Genomic DNA, 13,446 nt, shown 5'->3' on the forward strand with positions numbered 1-13,446 from the left:
ATTTAGACCTATTGCTCCGAGTATACCTACAGGCGTCTATATGACCTTGTAGGTACCGTAAGTGGGGGTGGCAATGGGCCAAAAAATCAAAACTTGTCGTTCCCTACCCTGTTATAACATTCACATTTTAGCAAGAAAAACAAATTTTAAGCGTGTGAATATATTCATCAACGATATATTAACGACTAACATGGGAATGGTTGATTTTACTAAAATTTCATAAAAACTAGACCAATGTAAAACCTTATGGGGGTGACATTGGGCCAAAACATTAATTTGGTTAAAATATCCTAAAATATGCAAATGTAACGTAGCGATTAGGAGTACACTTGCCTATGATCACAATGTACTTCGTATGTATGGCTAAAGATCCCGTGTAACCCTTATCTATCCATATAAAAATGTATTCAAACTTTTGTTTGCCTGTGGAAATTTTTAAAAACGTATTTTTGCTACTATTTATGGTATTTTACTTTACAGCACTATTTAAATAAAACAACTGGTTAATGTTATCTACACTCTACTACAGAAGTTCAAGGAACATTTTCTAGTAATCAGTTCTGTATATTCAAGATATCGGCATCAATAAACATTTCTCAATGGTGGCACAATGTCACCCTGACTTACGGTACGTTTGGAACTCTTGACCTAAAGTGAAAGATTAGTAACTTTTTTACAAAGATCAAATCAATTCGCAGTCTTCGACAAAGATGTTGTCTATAGTATATTCTCAATCTAAGCCCGAGATTTGACGAAATTTCAGCAATATTTGGATTTAAGGTAAGCAATTGAATAAGATCGTATCACAAACAATATTCCACACAAAATTTTAAAATTCTCCAGCGAATCGAGATTATAACGAAATTTGTTCAAATTTTGCACAGCTGTTGGGGACCTCAATACGCGAGAGAAGACCTTGCTTACAAAAGTTGCTGATACGCCCTTATTCCAGCTCTATCTATAATGATGCAAAGTTTCACGTAAATCGGATAAGGTCTTGCCGGATCGATTCGTCATTTGGCGTGGAATTACTCATACGTATCAGGACACCCCACGCATACTGATCACTTCCAAAGAAAGATTCCATCAATTGAATGTAAAATGTTGTAACCGAACGTGACAAACCGGTTTGCTGGACCATCCATGGACTAACCACTGCTGCGATTTTTTAGCGCGCGCAATAGCACAAACAACCCAGTAAAAATGCACGCCATGTTACGTCGTAACAACAACAACCTCCTACTCCTATTCGATCTCGCCGATCCACGAATCACAAGTCACTAGCCATATGTAGATCCATCACTTTCACTCTTATTTTTCGGCAATGCGCGGTTTGTTTACACACTGCCTGGCCGATGCGACGGTCACGTCCGCAGGTGGAGTGCGCGTGATGCAAATCAGAAGTTATTGTAAAATTTTCGAAAATATTTTGGCCTATGGGTCGTGTTCCCACAAATATTATAACGGACGGTTGTAAACAAAGCAAGTACCTGTTTTCTACATAATTCAAAAACTCCCAGCGGAACCTTACGTAAGCCGAGCAAGAAGTACCTCCGAACCGATTTCGATTGAATTCACGTTGAGCAGGAAATTAACAAAAATGTAGTTCAAGCATACTTTGGGGGGGCAGAAACCGGCAGTGGCAATGGTTCGCCGATAAACGAACTTGATTTTCCTGCGTCTCTTCTGAACTACGGCATCGATTTGCAGTACCCAATATAGAGGTTGGTAGTGACGTACGAACGTAATCTACGACGAACCCGCAAGCCATGTGGGAAAATTTGAAATGGAAAATCGTTACGCGAAGTACCTGCTATAGGCTGGAAACTGGTCCGCCACAAACTGGCCATCATTGATGCGAAACGGAAAAGAAGCAAAAATGCAATATAATAAGTCATACGTGCTTCCCTTCAATTTATGGCGATAATTCGCGCAAATATAATGGCGTGTTAAGAGCGTGGTGCAAGCTTGACGCGCGAGGGTACTTTTGGTGGATTACATTTGACTGATTTATTTCTTATTATAAGCCTAGGATGGTCAAATTAAGACAATAGATTCAAGAGGCAAAAGAGAATAAGATTGGATTTGATTGCTAGCTCACATATGATCTTAATAGACAATTGAGTTACCTGTTCTGACTGGCCAATCTCAATGGAATTTCCTGTAGAGGCAGCCATCCTGATGCAGGATTTCTTCCTTGGACACACTTTCTATAGATCTTTCAAACAAAACCGGTTATCTTGCACTCACTATCGTTCTCGGTTTCGGTGCAATTGTCTTCCCAAATGCAATTTTTCACATCTCACCCGGAGCACCACTTCAACACAACATCCTTACACTCGTTTATCACTCCTGGTTGTTGTTGTTGTTGTTGTTGCTGCCAACTGCTACAAAATGCAATGCAAAAAGTGGTAGTATGTAAAACAATCCAACGACATCGCTTTCTTGTTCACAAGTGTTCTTTCTAATAACGAACAAATAACAAACTGCTGCCCCAAGGCTCTGTCATCAGCGTTGAGCACGTGGAATTTCAGCACTCTGTACCTGCTGCTGCCTACCGCTGACTGCTGCTACTAAACGACTGAAACCTTAGTGCCGTAATACCTATCGCTCAGAGAGATTTACCAGCTGAGTAAACTGCAACGCGTCATAAAGTGTGAGCACGAGTTTTTGTCGGAGGGAAGGGCAGTGGTTCGTGTGACATTCCCTCGCAATGAGACAAATTTTTCCGCCACAGCATCTTGATGTATTGACGATGGAGGAAGAACGATACGACGGACGATAACAACGACGGCGACGATTAAACACTTCCGGCGCACATCAGCTTCCGGTTTCGGCGGATTCGGTAAAAGACCATTATGGCTTCAGTTGGTTGAATTTTAATCAATTTTAATTACTCGTTCAAGCAATTTATAGTTTAAAATTTTCGGGCATACATTTGAGCACAAAACACTTCCACAGTTGTTAGCGGAGATATAGAGAGCTTTCAAACTTCACTCTATTTACGCTATATAAAAACAGTCACCGAAAAATGTCAAAGTTCTGTGTGCTGCAAACTAAATACTGACCAGAGACTTGGGTCGCCAAAAGCTCTTTGTGTCCACCGAGTCTTAAAGTTCAGGTCACTTAAGCCGGGCGAGGCTTTGTAATGTGCTCCCGAGATCGATGACAAATGGTCGAAAGCCGAAAGGTTGAAGAACAAAAGCTGTCCTTCGATCTTCGAACGACCGAATGGACAAAAAATTGAATGTACAAAGGGTCGAAATCGACAAAAGTTCGAATGGACAAAAAGTCGAAATGGACAAAAGGTTGAATGTAAAGGGGTCGAAATGGAGAAAAGGTTGAACAGACAATAGATCGAATAGAATTTAAAGAACCAAAGAGTCGAATGAACAAAAGGTCAAAATAAACAAAAGGACGAATGGACAACAATTCGAAAGAAGTCTAACGCATTTCAAGCTGGAGTGTTCAGTAGCATTTATCTGGAAAAGAACTACTCATGTTACAAAGAAGGAGTTCCAACTAACAATTTTGGCTGCAGATAATTTTGATAAATATGCCTCATGCAGCTAATTTTTGCTTGTATAAGCTGGTCGGCAGCTAAAATTGTTAAATTGTATAACAATATAAGCTAAAATAAAATTGTAAAATTGGGCAACTCTAAGTGAGAGGAATAACTTTTGAGCATTTGAAAGATTACAGATATTTAACACTCCAACTCAGTGTTCACTCAGCTGTCGACAAAAGCAGGCCACTCTCGATGTGTGCCACGCAATCGTCAGTTTTCTCGGCAGCCACCATTGTGTGGTCCTCCTCATTGTTCTTCATCAGCAGTTCTTTCGGTCGATGCGTCGTCGACTTTGGAAAGCAACCGTTTAGTGATGAGTGCTGACCACGTTTTGCGTCAATTTCTACAATGGAAGCGCTCTGACCACCGTTGGCATAACTGCCATACAATGAAACCACTGGAAGCGGCTCCAGTTTATTGTGTTGTACCTTTTGACTATAGTTTTAACACAGACAAACAGACATAACACTCACAATCACATTCATCGCAATAATGTTTTAGTTGGGAATGTGCTTGCATTTGTCATGATGGCGCCACTGAAGCATTGAGCAAGCCACCACATTTCGAACTTATCAGTGATGCCAGTTCTTTTTCACGTCTAGTTAGTAGGTGTCAGCTCTTGAACATGATAAGTGGTCAACGCATCCCACTGGAGACACATACCACATCTGACAAATACAGAAAAAAAACAGAATACAGAAAGAATTCGAGAACAAATCATGTTGATGACTAACATTCTATCAACATTTACCCCTTTTACAAGTTATTGATGTTCAATACTTCACCATGAATTTCATTGATAGATACTTATTATATTTTTTGCTGTACACACATTAAAGTGATGAGCAGTGGTAGAAAGGGCATAAATTAGTGATGCATTACCTCTTTTAAACACTTGTTTCCAGCAAAAGAAAAAGCACACTAAACAAACAAAACAAATCCCTAAAAAAAGTCTTAGCTTCTGTTATTTTTTCCTAAGGATCCTTTTTTCTGCAGAATTCAATCAATTCTATAGATCTACGGAAAATTTAGTAGAACCGACATCACTGACTTCCATCTGTTTTGTTTTAATTCAACACAGCTGACGCGTTGACAGAACGAGGGAAAAGCAACTGGTGAAAAAATGGCTTGAATGAGGGATGCTCTGGTTGCACATCAATGCTTGGGAATGTGGATGATAGATGGTGCTAGCAACAATCAATACGAAACCAACGATTTTAAATTGGCTCACCACTTTAGTAGCCTATTGGTCCCAAGCAAACGATTAACGTACCCTATTCTAGTTGAAATTCTATTACTACACTATGTTTGTTTTGATTCGCTATGAAAGTTTGACAGATAACATCAGGGGTGTGTGGATTCATGCAGAACATGCAGGGGTGAGTGAAATAGCTTGGGACTGCTTGGAACCGTTGTTCTGGTACTGAGTGAACCAAAAATAATAATGATTTTCTTCGGGACCCAGTGGTCTTAGAGTTACCTCTATGGTGCTAGTGTGCATGCAAAATACGCTTGACGATATTTTTTGAAGAATTTTCTTCTAAGAGTTATGTCTGTTAGTCTGTGGTTTTAGGATGTATTGTATAGTGACCAAGAATCCTCGGCTCTATAAAGTTAATTCGTTTGAGCTTTATCAAATAAATTAATAAACAACACTCCAACTAAAAGGAGTGTTAAATATCTTTAACCTGTCAAAGAACTGCTCATGTCATAAAGATGGAGTCAACGCCACGATTGAGAAATTACTTCCGATCATTTCAATTGAATTTTTGAATAGCTTCTATCTGCTAAACAACTGTTCATGTTTTAAAGAAGGAGTTACCTTCAGGAGAGATAAATGACTTCTAATCATTTCAGTTAGGTTACTCAAAGTATAAGTTTGATATACTTGCAATACTTAGCTTATTGCCTTTTCAACATATGTAAAGTCAACTCTCCATAACTCTATATTGAAAGGACCATCGAGTTATAGAACTATCGACTTATAGAATTACCAAACAAAAAATTGTTTACCGTCTATAATTTCAAGAATAATACCGAAATACTCCATTTACTGAAACATTTAGCTTCATTCACTCATTTAAATTCAAAAAATGTTTCAAGGATCCATTTATGGAAATTGTGATTTATTTATAATATTAAGCTAAAATACACAAAACACGCAATAGGACTGCCAGTTATTGCAATTTAATTTGTCAAGATATGAAAGGTTCTCGTCATTTCTGGATGTCGTACTATCACCATGAGGGTGTCCGGCCATTAGGCCGAATGGTCATTAACCCAGACTTAAATCATTTTTGATGAGCTTCCTTACACAGTAGTTATGTTTTGAAGATTTTAAATACTTCGATATTTGTTCTGAATGTTTGTGCCTTCCAGAATCTTGGAAATTTCTCCATGTTCGGAATGTTTTAAAATAAACTACTTGAACCTCGAGGATTTTGATTAATCTAAGTTCATAGCATTTTCTAAAAATAAAATCTCAAAATTTATTCATTTGTTATTTTTTTTCCAAATCCTGGATCGTCATTTTTCTTTTTTGCTCAGGACTCCCATAAATTCTTTGAAATGCTCCTCACAATTTCTTCAGAACTCTCATTTGCATTCTCATTATCTAAAAACTAAGGGAACATAATTACAATTTCCTTTAAATGTTCCTTGAAATCTTTTTGGAATCATCCGCGGAATTCAATTCTCAGTACAAAATCTTTTGGAATTATTCTCGGAATTTCCAATGAATTCATTTCAGAAAGCCCTTTGAATTTAACTCCTGCCCTTGGAAGTCACCTCACTTTAAAAGTTTTCTAAGAATTCTCTTGCAGTACAGTAACAAATTCCATAGATTTCGTATTAAAAATTATTTGGCATTCAAGTCAGCACGCCCGTAACGTGGGTAGATCACCTTTTCGTGGTACGTTTTTTCAGTAATCAGGATTTTTCAGTAATCAAAGGAACACATCTTAGTCCTTGTTACTTGTTATGCCTTTTTGATGGTGATAAGTCCTCGGGTTGCCTGGACCAATGATGATCTTGAAACAATGAAAAATTAGTTAGTTAAGCTTCACCTATGTGATTCCTAATCTTCTAGTCGTTGTTCCCTAGTTTGAAGTGGTTAAGACTAGGGTTCTGATGCATAGTCATTATCGATGTCATTACTTAATTTTATTGCTAAGGAATCAGATTTTGGCGGGAGCTTTCGAATACTTCATCATTTCTCAATAGTGATGGAGTAATACGACATGCACTAAACTAAGGACACGGGATATACTACAATAGATCAAATAACTGGTCGCAGTGGTTTTAGGTCCCGAACAGAGGAAAAAAATCAGCACTCTCCTGGAATTCTTTACCGAGTTCATTTGAAGTTTTTCTGAAATTACTTTCAGATCTAATTGTCATCCTCCTCCCGAAGTATTCCCACAAAAAAAAATGCTCCGGAATCTTTTTCTTCCTGAAACTTCTTTAAATTATGTTCAGAATTCCTGTAGAATTCTTCTTCGAATTTCCTTGGAGTCTTCTTCAGAATACCTTACGAATTAACCTCAGAAATTCGTAAGCATTTTTATTAAAAAAAAATTCAAATCCTACTCAGGATTTACTTGGAATACTACTCAGAACTACCTTGGTATTCCGGTTTTACGTAGAATCTGGAGTTCATCAGGACTACATTGAAAGTAGATTGCACTTGATATTTTCCTCACAGTTCATCCCAGAACTCCCTTGGAAACTATCATCCTCAATCTTAATATTTTAGACATGTGTGATCTTGTAAAGTATCTAACATATAGAGCTTTGAAAATTGCTCGAACTATAATTATTATTAGGTCAAGAATTTCTAAAAAAATCTTATTTAAGATTTCTGAAAAATATCCATATTCCAAATCCTGAAATAAAAAAAAAAGCTCCGAACTTGTTTAAATTTATTTTGTTACTGAAGATAAATCTGTTCAGAATCTATTAAGTTCAATGAGTGAAAAAAATATCGAGGAAAATTAAATGTTTGCAAAATAAATGCATGTTTAAAAAAATTCTTAGCAAGAGAATTTGAAAATTCTATGAGTAATTCTGGAATTCCCGGCTTTATAGGTTTTTCCGGTAGTAGACATCCTGAATTTCTATATGAATTTTTGTCTTTCTCTTCCTGTCATAAGACGGAACCCTTGTTGGCGATTTGAGTCCAAAACAGAATTAAACAGCCTTATTTATCCTTCTATTATTTGCTGGTTATTCTCTTTTTCAAACCAGCGAATTTTCTATTGCTACAGACGTCAGACGTCAGAGACGTCCCACACCTGGACCCTACATATCGACCCATCAGCTCATGAACGTGATCAGAGATGTTATGTCTCAGAACATATAGGCGGCGCCGATAAGGATTTAATCCAGGCCTGCTGGGGTGAGAGGCAAACACGCTTACCACTACACCACCATCTACGCAAGTGTTAAAGAATGATTTTCTGGAATTTGGCCTAATAACAATTCGGCCTAGTAACCGTTCAGTTAAATGATCGTTCGGCTTAGTGACCGTTCGGTCTAATGACCATTCGGCCTAGTAACCATTCTGCCTACTGATCTTCGACCTGGCCTAATAACCCAGCATCCGCACTGAGCATTCAATATAACCTGTTTGATATGTCTCATGATAAGTCCTGATTAAATTAAAGGTACGGAACATATCCTCGAAACACCAGGAACATGTTCTGATGTCGTCGATGGATACCCGAGCAAAGTTAGAGATCAAATTGAAATCAGAATTTTCTGTTATGATGTAAGTTATTTTGAATACTCTATTTGATCTCATTTTGGTTGACTTAACGGTTAACACATCAAAAATGAGAGCAAAATTTTACACTGTTGAATCAAACGGAAAACTAATCCTGCTTTCAATGAAATCAATTTGATTACTGATTTTGCATTCATAATGTTTGACTGAATACGGGCCTGGCGTAAATGGTTAGCATCCAAGCTTCTCACGCTGAAAGACTTGAGCTTAAATCTCACCCCCGACAAGTCTCAAATGACCTAAAATGTGTTAACAATGTGTAACAAATAAACAATAATCATTAGTTAGTCATTAGTCATTAGTCGCGACATAAGTCTGAAATCGTATTGTGCTTTCATAATGCAGTCAAGACTTTTTAAATGAAAGCAACTTAACTTGAAGTTCTACTGTTAACGTTTTGCTCAAAATTTAATTTAAGTTCATGTGTCGTTGAACTAATGATTATTGTTTATTTGTTTTCTTTAACACATTTCAGGTCATTTGTGACTTGTCGGGGGTGAGATTTAAGCTCAAGTCTTTCAGCGTGAGAATCATAGATGCTAACGATTTACGCCAGGCCCGTATTTAGTTAAACATTATGAATGCAAAATCAGAAATCAAATTGATTTCTTTCAAAGCAACACTATCTTTTTCTTTTGATTCAACAGTGCAAAAGTTTGCTCTCATTTTTGCTGCGTTAACCGTTAGGTCAACCAAAATTAGATCAACTGGAGTATTGAAAATAAGTTACATCATAACAGCAAATTTTGATTTCAATTTGATCTCCAGCTTTGCTCGGGCAGTTATCATGTTTTAAAGTTCCTTTGAATTTAACATGAACATCACATAATTCAGAAGCTCTACCTTTGACATATCGATTTTTAGAATCAAAAATTTAAAATCTAAGACTTGTAGAAATATCAACTTATGCAAAGTGCGATACATGGAGAAATTAAGGGACCACTGATTCCCTAGAGTTATAATAAATATCGAGTTGTGAAGAGTTGACTGTATTAACATATCCAGCTTTCCATGCTCGGTAATGGTGGCCTGTTTGTATGAACAAATGTATCCTTCACTGTGCTTTTTGACACTATCTGGAGGTTCGAATTATGATTCATCCCTTTCCCTCTTCAAGGAACAAAAGAAAATAGAACAACATACGCCCTCCAGTTAGTGTCAAAAAGCACAGTGAAGGATACATTTATTCTTAAGAAACAGGTCGCCATTACCGAGCTTGGAAAGCTGGATTGATTTTTTGACTAAACTAAACGTGATTGGACCCATTGACCATTGGTCCATTTCAGCCTTTTGAGCATTCGACCTTTTGTCCCTTTTAATTTCATTTAAAATTTTGTCCATTGGACTTTTTGTGCATTTCGACCATTTGTTCACTCGTGCTTTTGTCCAATAACTTTCCGGCAGTTCGATCTTTTTTCATTAAAACTTTGGTTCATTTCGACCTTTTGTCCTCCGACCTTATGTCTTTTGACGTTTTATCGTTCGACCTTTGCCCTACAACCAAAAGAATATTCTTACGACCGTTTTCATTGCACGGAGAAAAAACACTACCCAAAATTTGAGTTCTTTTTACTTAATATTGAGTTCAGCCTCTCACTTGCACTCTTTATTATTGTCAAAAAAAGGAACGAGATATTTGACCCAACGATATAGTTCAACTCAATAAGTTACTCTGAGTAAATTACATATTCTCAAATTTACGAGAATTAAACCTAATTTTGTGTAGAATATACTTAAGAGTAGGTAATTTTTTGCTGAAAAAAACCGATTTGTACCTTCCTTAAAAGTTGTCCTAGCTCGCTATTCTAATATCTATATGCAATCTTCACACTGCCGTACTCTAACGGAACTATCCACTCTATGCTTTCATCTACTCCATCTATCGTATAAAAATTACCACTACAGTCTGTTATTTGAAATTAGCATCTTCAACTAATTTTTTGCTGGTTTTAAATGGAAATTACTAGGTATATGCGATTTACTCAAATTAAGGTTATTGGGCTGAACCCCGGAATTGAGGGAAAAGTACTTAATTTTGGGTAGTTTTCGAGGGGAAGACTCTATCTACGATGCAGGAAATATTGTGTTTTGCTGTGGTTAGCTGCGCATACGCTGAGTAGATAGAAAGAAGATTTATCACGATATTGAAGATTTCCTGCAAAAAGATGATGCGCGATGCAAGTAGATGCGAGAAATGAAAGAAGATTTTTCGAAGATTTATTCGCTTCTGTGAGATTTTTTGAGCATCTAGAATTGAGATTTAGATGTGTCGCCCCCCTCGGTAGTTTTCCATCTCCGTGTGGACTGCAAGAGGCCACGGTTCACATCAGGAGGAACAGTCCACAGTCAAGGGCGTAGCATAGTTTCGAATTAGAGGCGGCAAAATGTCGTTTGAACCTAAGAGGAAGAGAAGTCAACTGGCTTCTTTTTGTCTGTGACGTGTTCTTCTTCTCTCGCGGAATCGACCATGCAAGAACTAGTTCATTATGGGCGACGCAGTCGACTGTCAAAATACAATAAAGTAGATTCCCTGCTGTTTCGCGTTTCTATACGTTCACCCGACCAATCAGTCGCTGGTTCGCGTTTGACAGAAAATTGGTTCAAAAAAGGCCCCCTATTGTCTCCTCTTCCTCATATGTTTGAACTGGTCAGAGGAGGAACTTTCAGAGGAGGTGAAAACTGCTTTGAAAATATGTTATGCTTGTTCCAAAATCTTTTGAAAACTTCAAAGAGCTTAAATATATAAATATGTTTTATCATACAGCAATTCCATACAAAAAGTTAGAGTGTTTCTTAGAATTTCGTTACAATTGATAATTATGTTCCGTATCGAAAAATATTAGATTCGTATTTTTTCCCTTTGGGTTAGGATGGTCCAAAAAATCAGAATTTTTCCTAATTTTTATGTTTTTTAAACATCATAAATTTTGAACCATTAGATCGATTTTTTGGTTCAAATTGTCAAATAAATCTAGTTTTTAGGAAAAAATGTTAATGTGTAATTTAATAGTCGTTTAGTATTGGTAAAAATCGATGTTCATAATTTTCATGGCGCTGAACGACCTATGAAGGATCATAGAAGTTTATAATCACTGATTTTTTGGAAATAAAAGTCCAAATTTTCAAGATAAAATATAACCTGCAATAGCGCCTTTGGTCCCGAGCACATCTTCTTCTTCTTATTCGTATTTCAAGCTTATTGCTTAGTGCATATTAGCTTATTGCGTGCTCTCTACTTAGTGTTCTAAATGCACTTCCACAGTTATTAATTGAGAGCTTTAGATGCCAATACCAATGCATGAATTTGTATATTGTGCTAAGATACTCTATGCCCAGGGACGTCGAGAAAATTTCCAACCCGAAAGATTCCCTCGACCGAACCGGGAATCGAACCCGCCGCCTCCGGCTTGGTAATACCAACAATCAATACGAAACTAACGATTTTAAATTGGCTCACTACTTGACTAGCCTATTGGTCCCAAGCAAATCGATTAACGAACCCCATTCTAGTCAAAATTCTAGTACTACACTATGTTTGTTTTGATTCGCTATGAAAGCTTGACAGATAAAATGAGGGGTTAGGGGATTTTACTATGTTTTGAGGGGTGAATCGATTAGCTTGGGACCGAAGATAGTACCAGAGCTGAGCCAAAAAGTTGAGCATGTTTCTTAGAGTTACCTCTATGGTAATACCGTGCCTTTACTAACTAGGCTATGAGGTCCCGAGCACATGCAAATCATGAAAATTGATTATAATCAATGTAAACCGAAGATTAAAGTCCATATTCATATTTTTTTTCTTAAATGCTAGTTTTAATAATCTTTCCTTTAATTTTTTGAACCAAAAATCGATCCAGTGGTTCAAAAGTTATGATATTAAAAAAATTAAAAATAGAGGAAAATTTGATTTTTCGAACACCCCTATCACGTAAGCGGCAAATGAAAAAAAATACGAGTCTAATATTTTTCTATAAGGAACAAATTACCAGTTTTTACGAAATTCTAAGATCCACTCTAACTTTTTCCTATGGAATTGCTGATAGTAACTTTTAACACTCTTGGGTCATTCGTCAGTCAGTGTTTTTTTCCTTGATTTGTTTTCCGTCGATCTTGTTTTCCGTGCTGAGCACCAATGCTACCGACGCCAGGGAGGCAGCTCCCACACCTGGACCCTACCTATCGACCCATCAACTCATGGACCGAGGAACAACGGCTTTACTTTCCAACGGCTTTATTTCGGCGTGATCAGAGATGTTATGCCTCAGAAAATCCCGGTGGCGGCGACTGGGATTGAACCCAGGCCTGCTGAGGTGAGAGGCAATAACGCTTACCACTACACCACCGGCGCCACTAAGTCAGCCAGTGATGTCAGCCGTGCAATGTTAAGCATTTGTTAAAGCATCTTGAAAACTTCTGCAAGTCTGAATTACAAAAAATAATGTTTGTATTTCTCCTAAGTTCGGCATCTTGATTATCTGAATCTTGGAAACGTTTCCTGTTCCAAACTCATGAAAATTTCTCCAAGGACATCGATCTGAGATTTCACAATTTTTAAAGTCCAGAATTTTGAGTTACATTTCAAGACATGAATCTTGATTTCCTCTGTGTGCCCAGGAATGAAAATAGGTCTATGTCTGAATCATCTTGGTAGCTTCCTTGTAATTTTAACTCTTCGAAGAATTTATTAGGAAGTTTCCAAAAAATTTCTAAGGATGATCAATTTGTTCTGTCCAGTACCGTTCATGGCCTTTGAAAAATGTAATTCATAAAAATTGAAAATATTCTAGATTTTCCAAATAGTATTTCAATTCCAGAACTTTGATTATTAATTTCAATTTTTCAAATTAATTGCTCTTCAAAATTCTGATAATTTATGCTGTTACTGGATAAGGGAAGGGCATTTCTCCGTTCCTATCCAACTCTGACTACGCCTATGGCCAGATTAGTAATCACAGTAGACAGGAAAGGGTCGTGATTTTGAGATTATAGATGCAGTTAGATCCGTCGTGGTCTTGCAACGAAATGTGACAATGGTGAAACAAGGATTTTACCTAATTTCTATCATCCAGAATCCAGTACTTTTGGCGAAGAGTTG

At 37.2% G+C, this 13,446-nt stretch overlaps 1 protein-coding gene across 5 annotated transcripts in view; it reads right to left on the minus strand.

Moving 5' to 3' along the window:
* ome (omega) overlaps positions 1-13,446 on the minus strand; it is an 81,732-nt gene that overhangs the window by 22,886 nt on the left and 45,400 nt on the right. The window contains exon 2 of one of the 5 annotated variants that reach the window (XM_065231658.1): positions 2,130-2,384. The exons of 2 other annotated variants lie outside the window; for them this stretch is intronic. In XM_065231658.1, coding sequence (XP_065087730.1) covers positions 2,130-2,177 — 48 coding nt within the window. In that variant the 5' untranslated portion in view covers positions 2,178-2,384. Of the gene's footprint in view, positions 1-2,129; positions 2,578-13,446 lie in introns of those variants that run through there. 2 more of the 5 variants (XM_065231657.1, XM_065231656.1) reach the window with 2 other exon arrangements.

The sequence above is a fragment of the Ochlerotatus camptorhynchus genome, unplaced genomic scaffold (assembly GCF_037179485.1).
Source record: "Ochlerotatus camptorhynchus isolate MF236.1 unplaced genomic scaffold, CSIRO-AGI_Acam_v1.1 ptg000358l, whole genome shotgun sequence".
Classification (NCBI taxonomy): Eukaryota; Metazoa; Arthropoda; class Insecta; order Diptera; family Culicidae; genus Ochlerotatus; species Ochlerotatus camptorhynchus.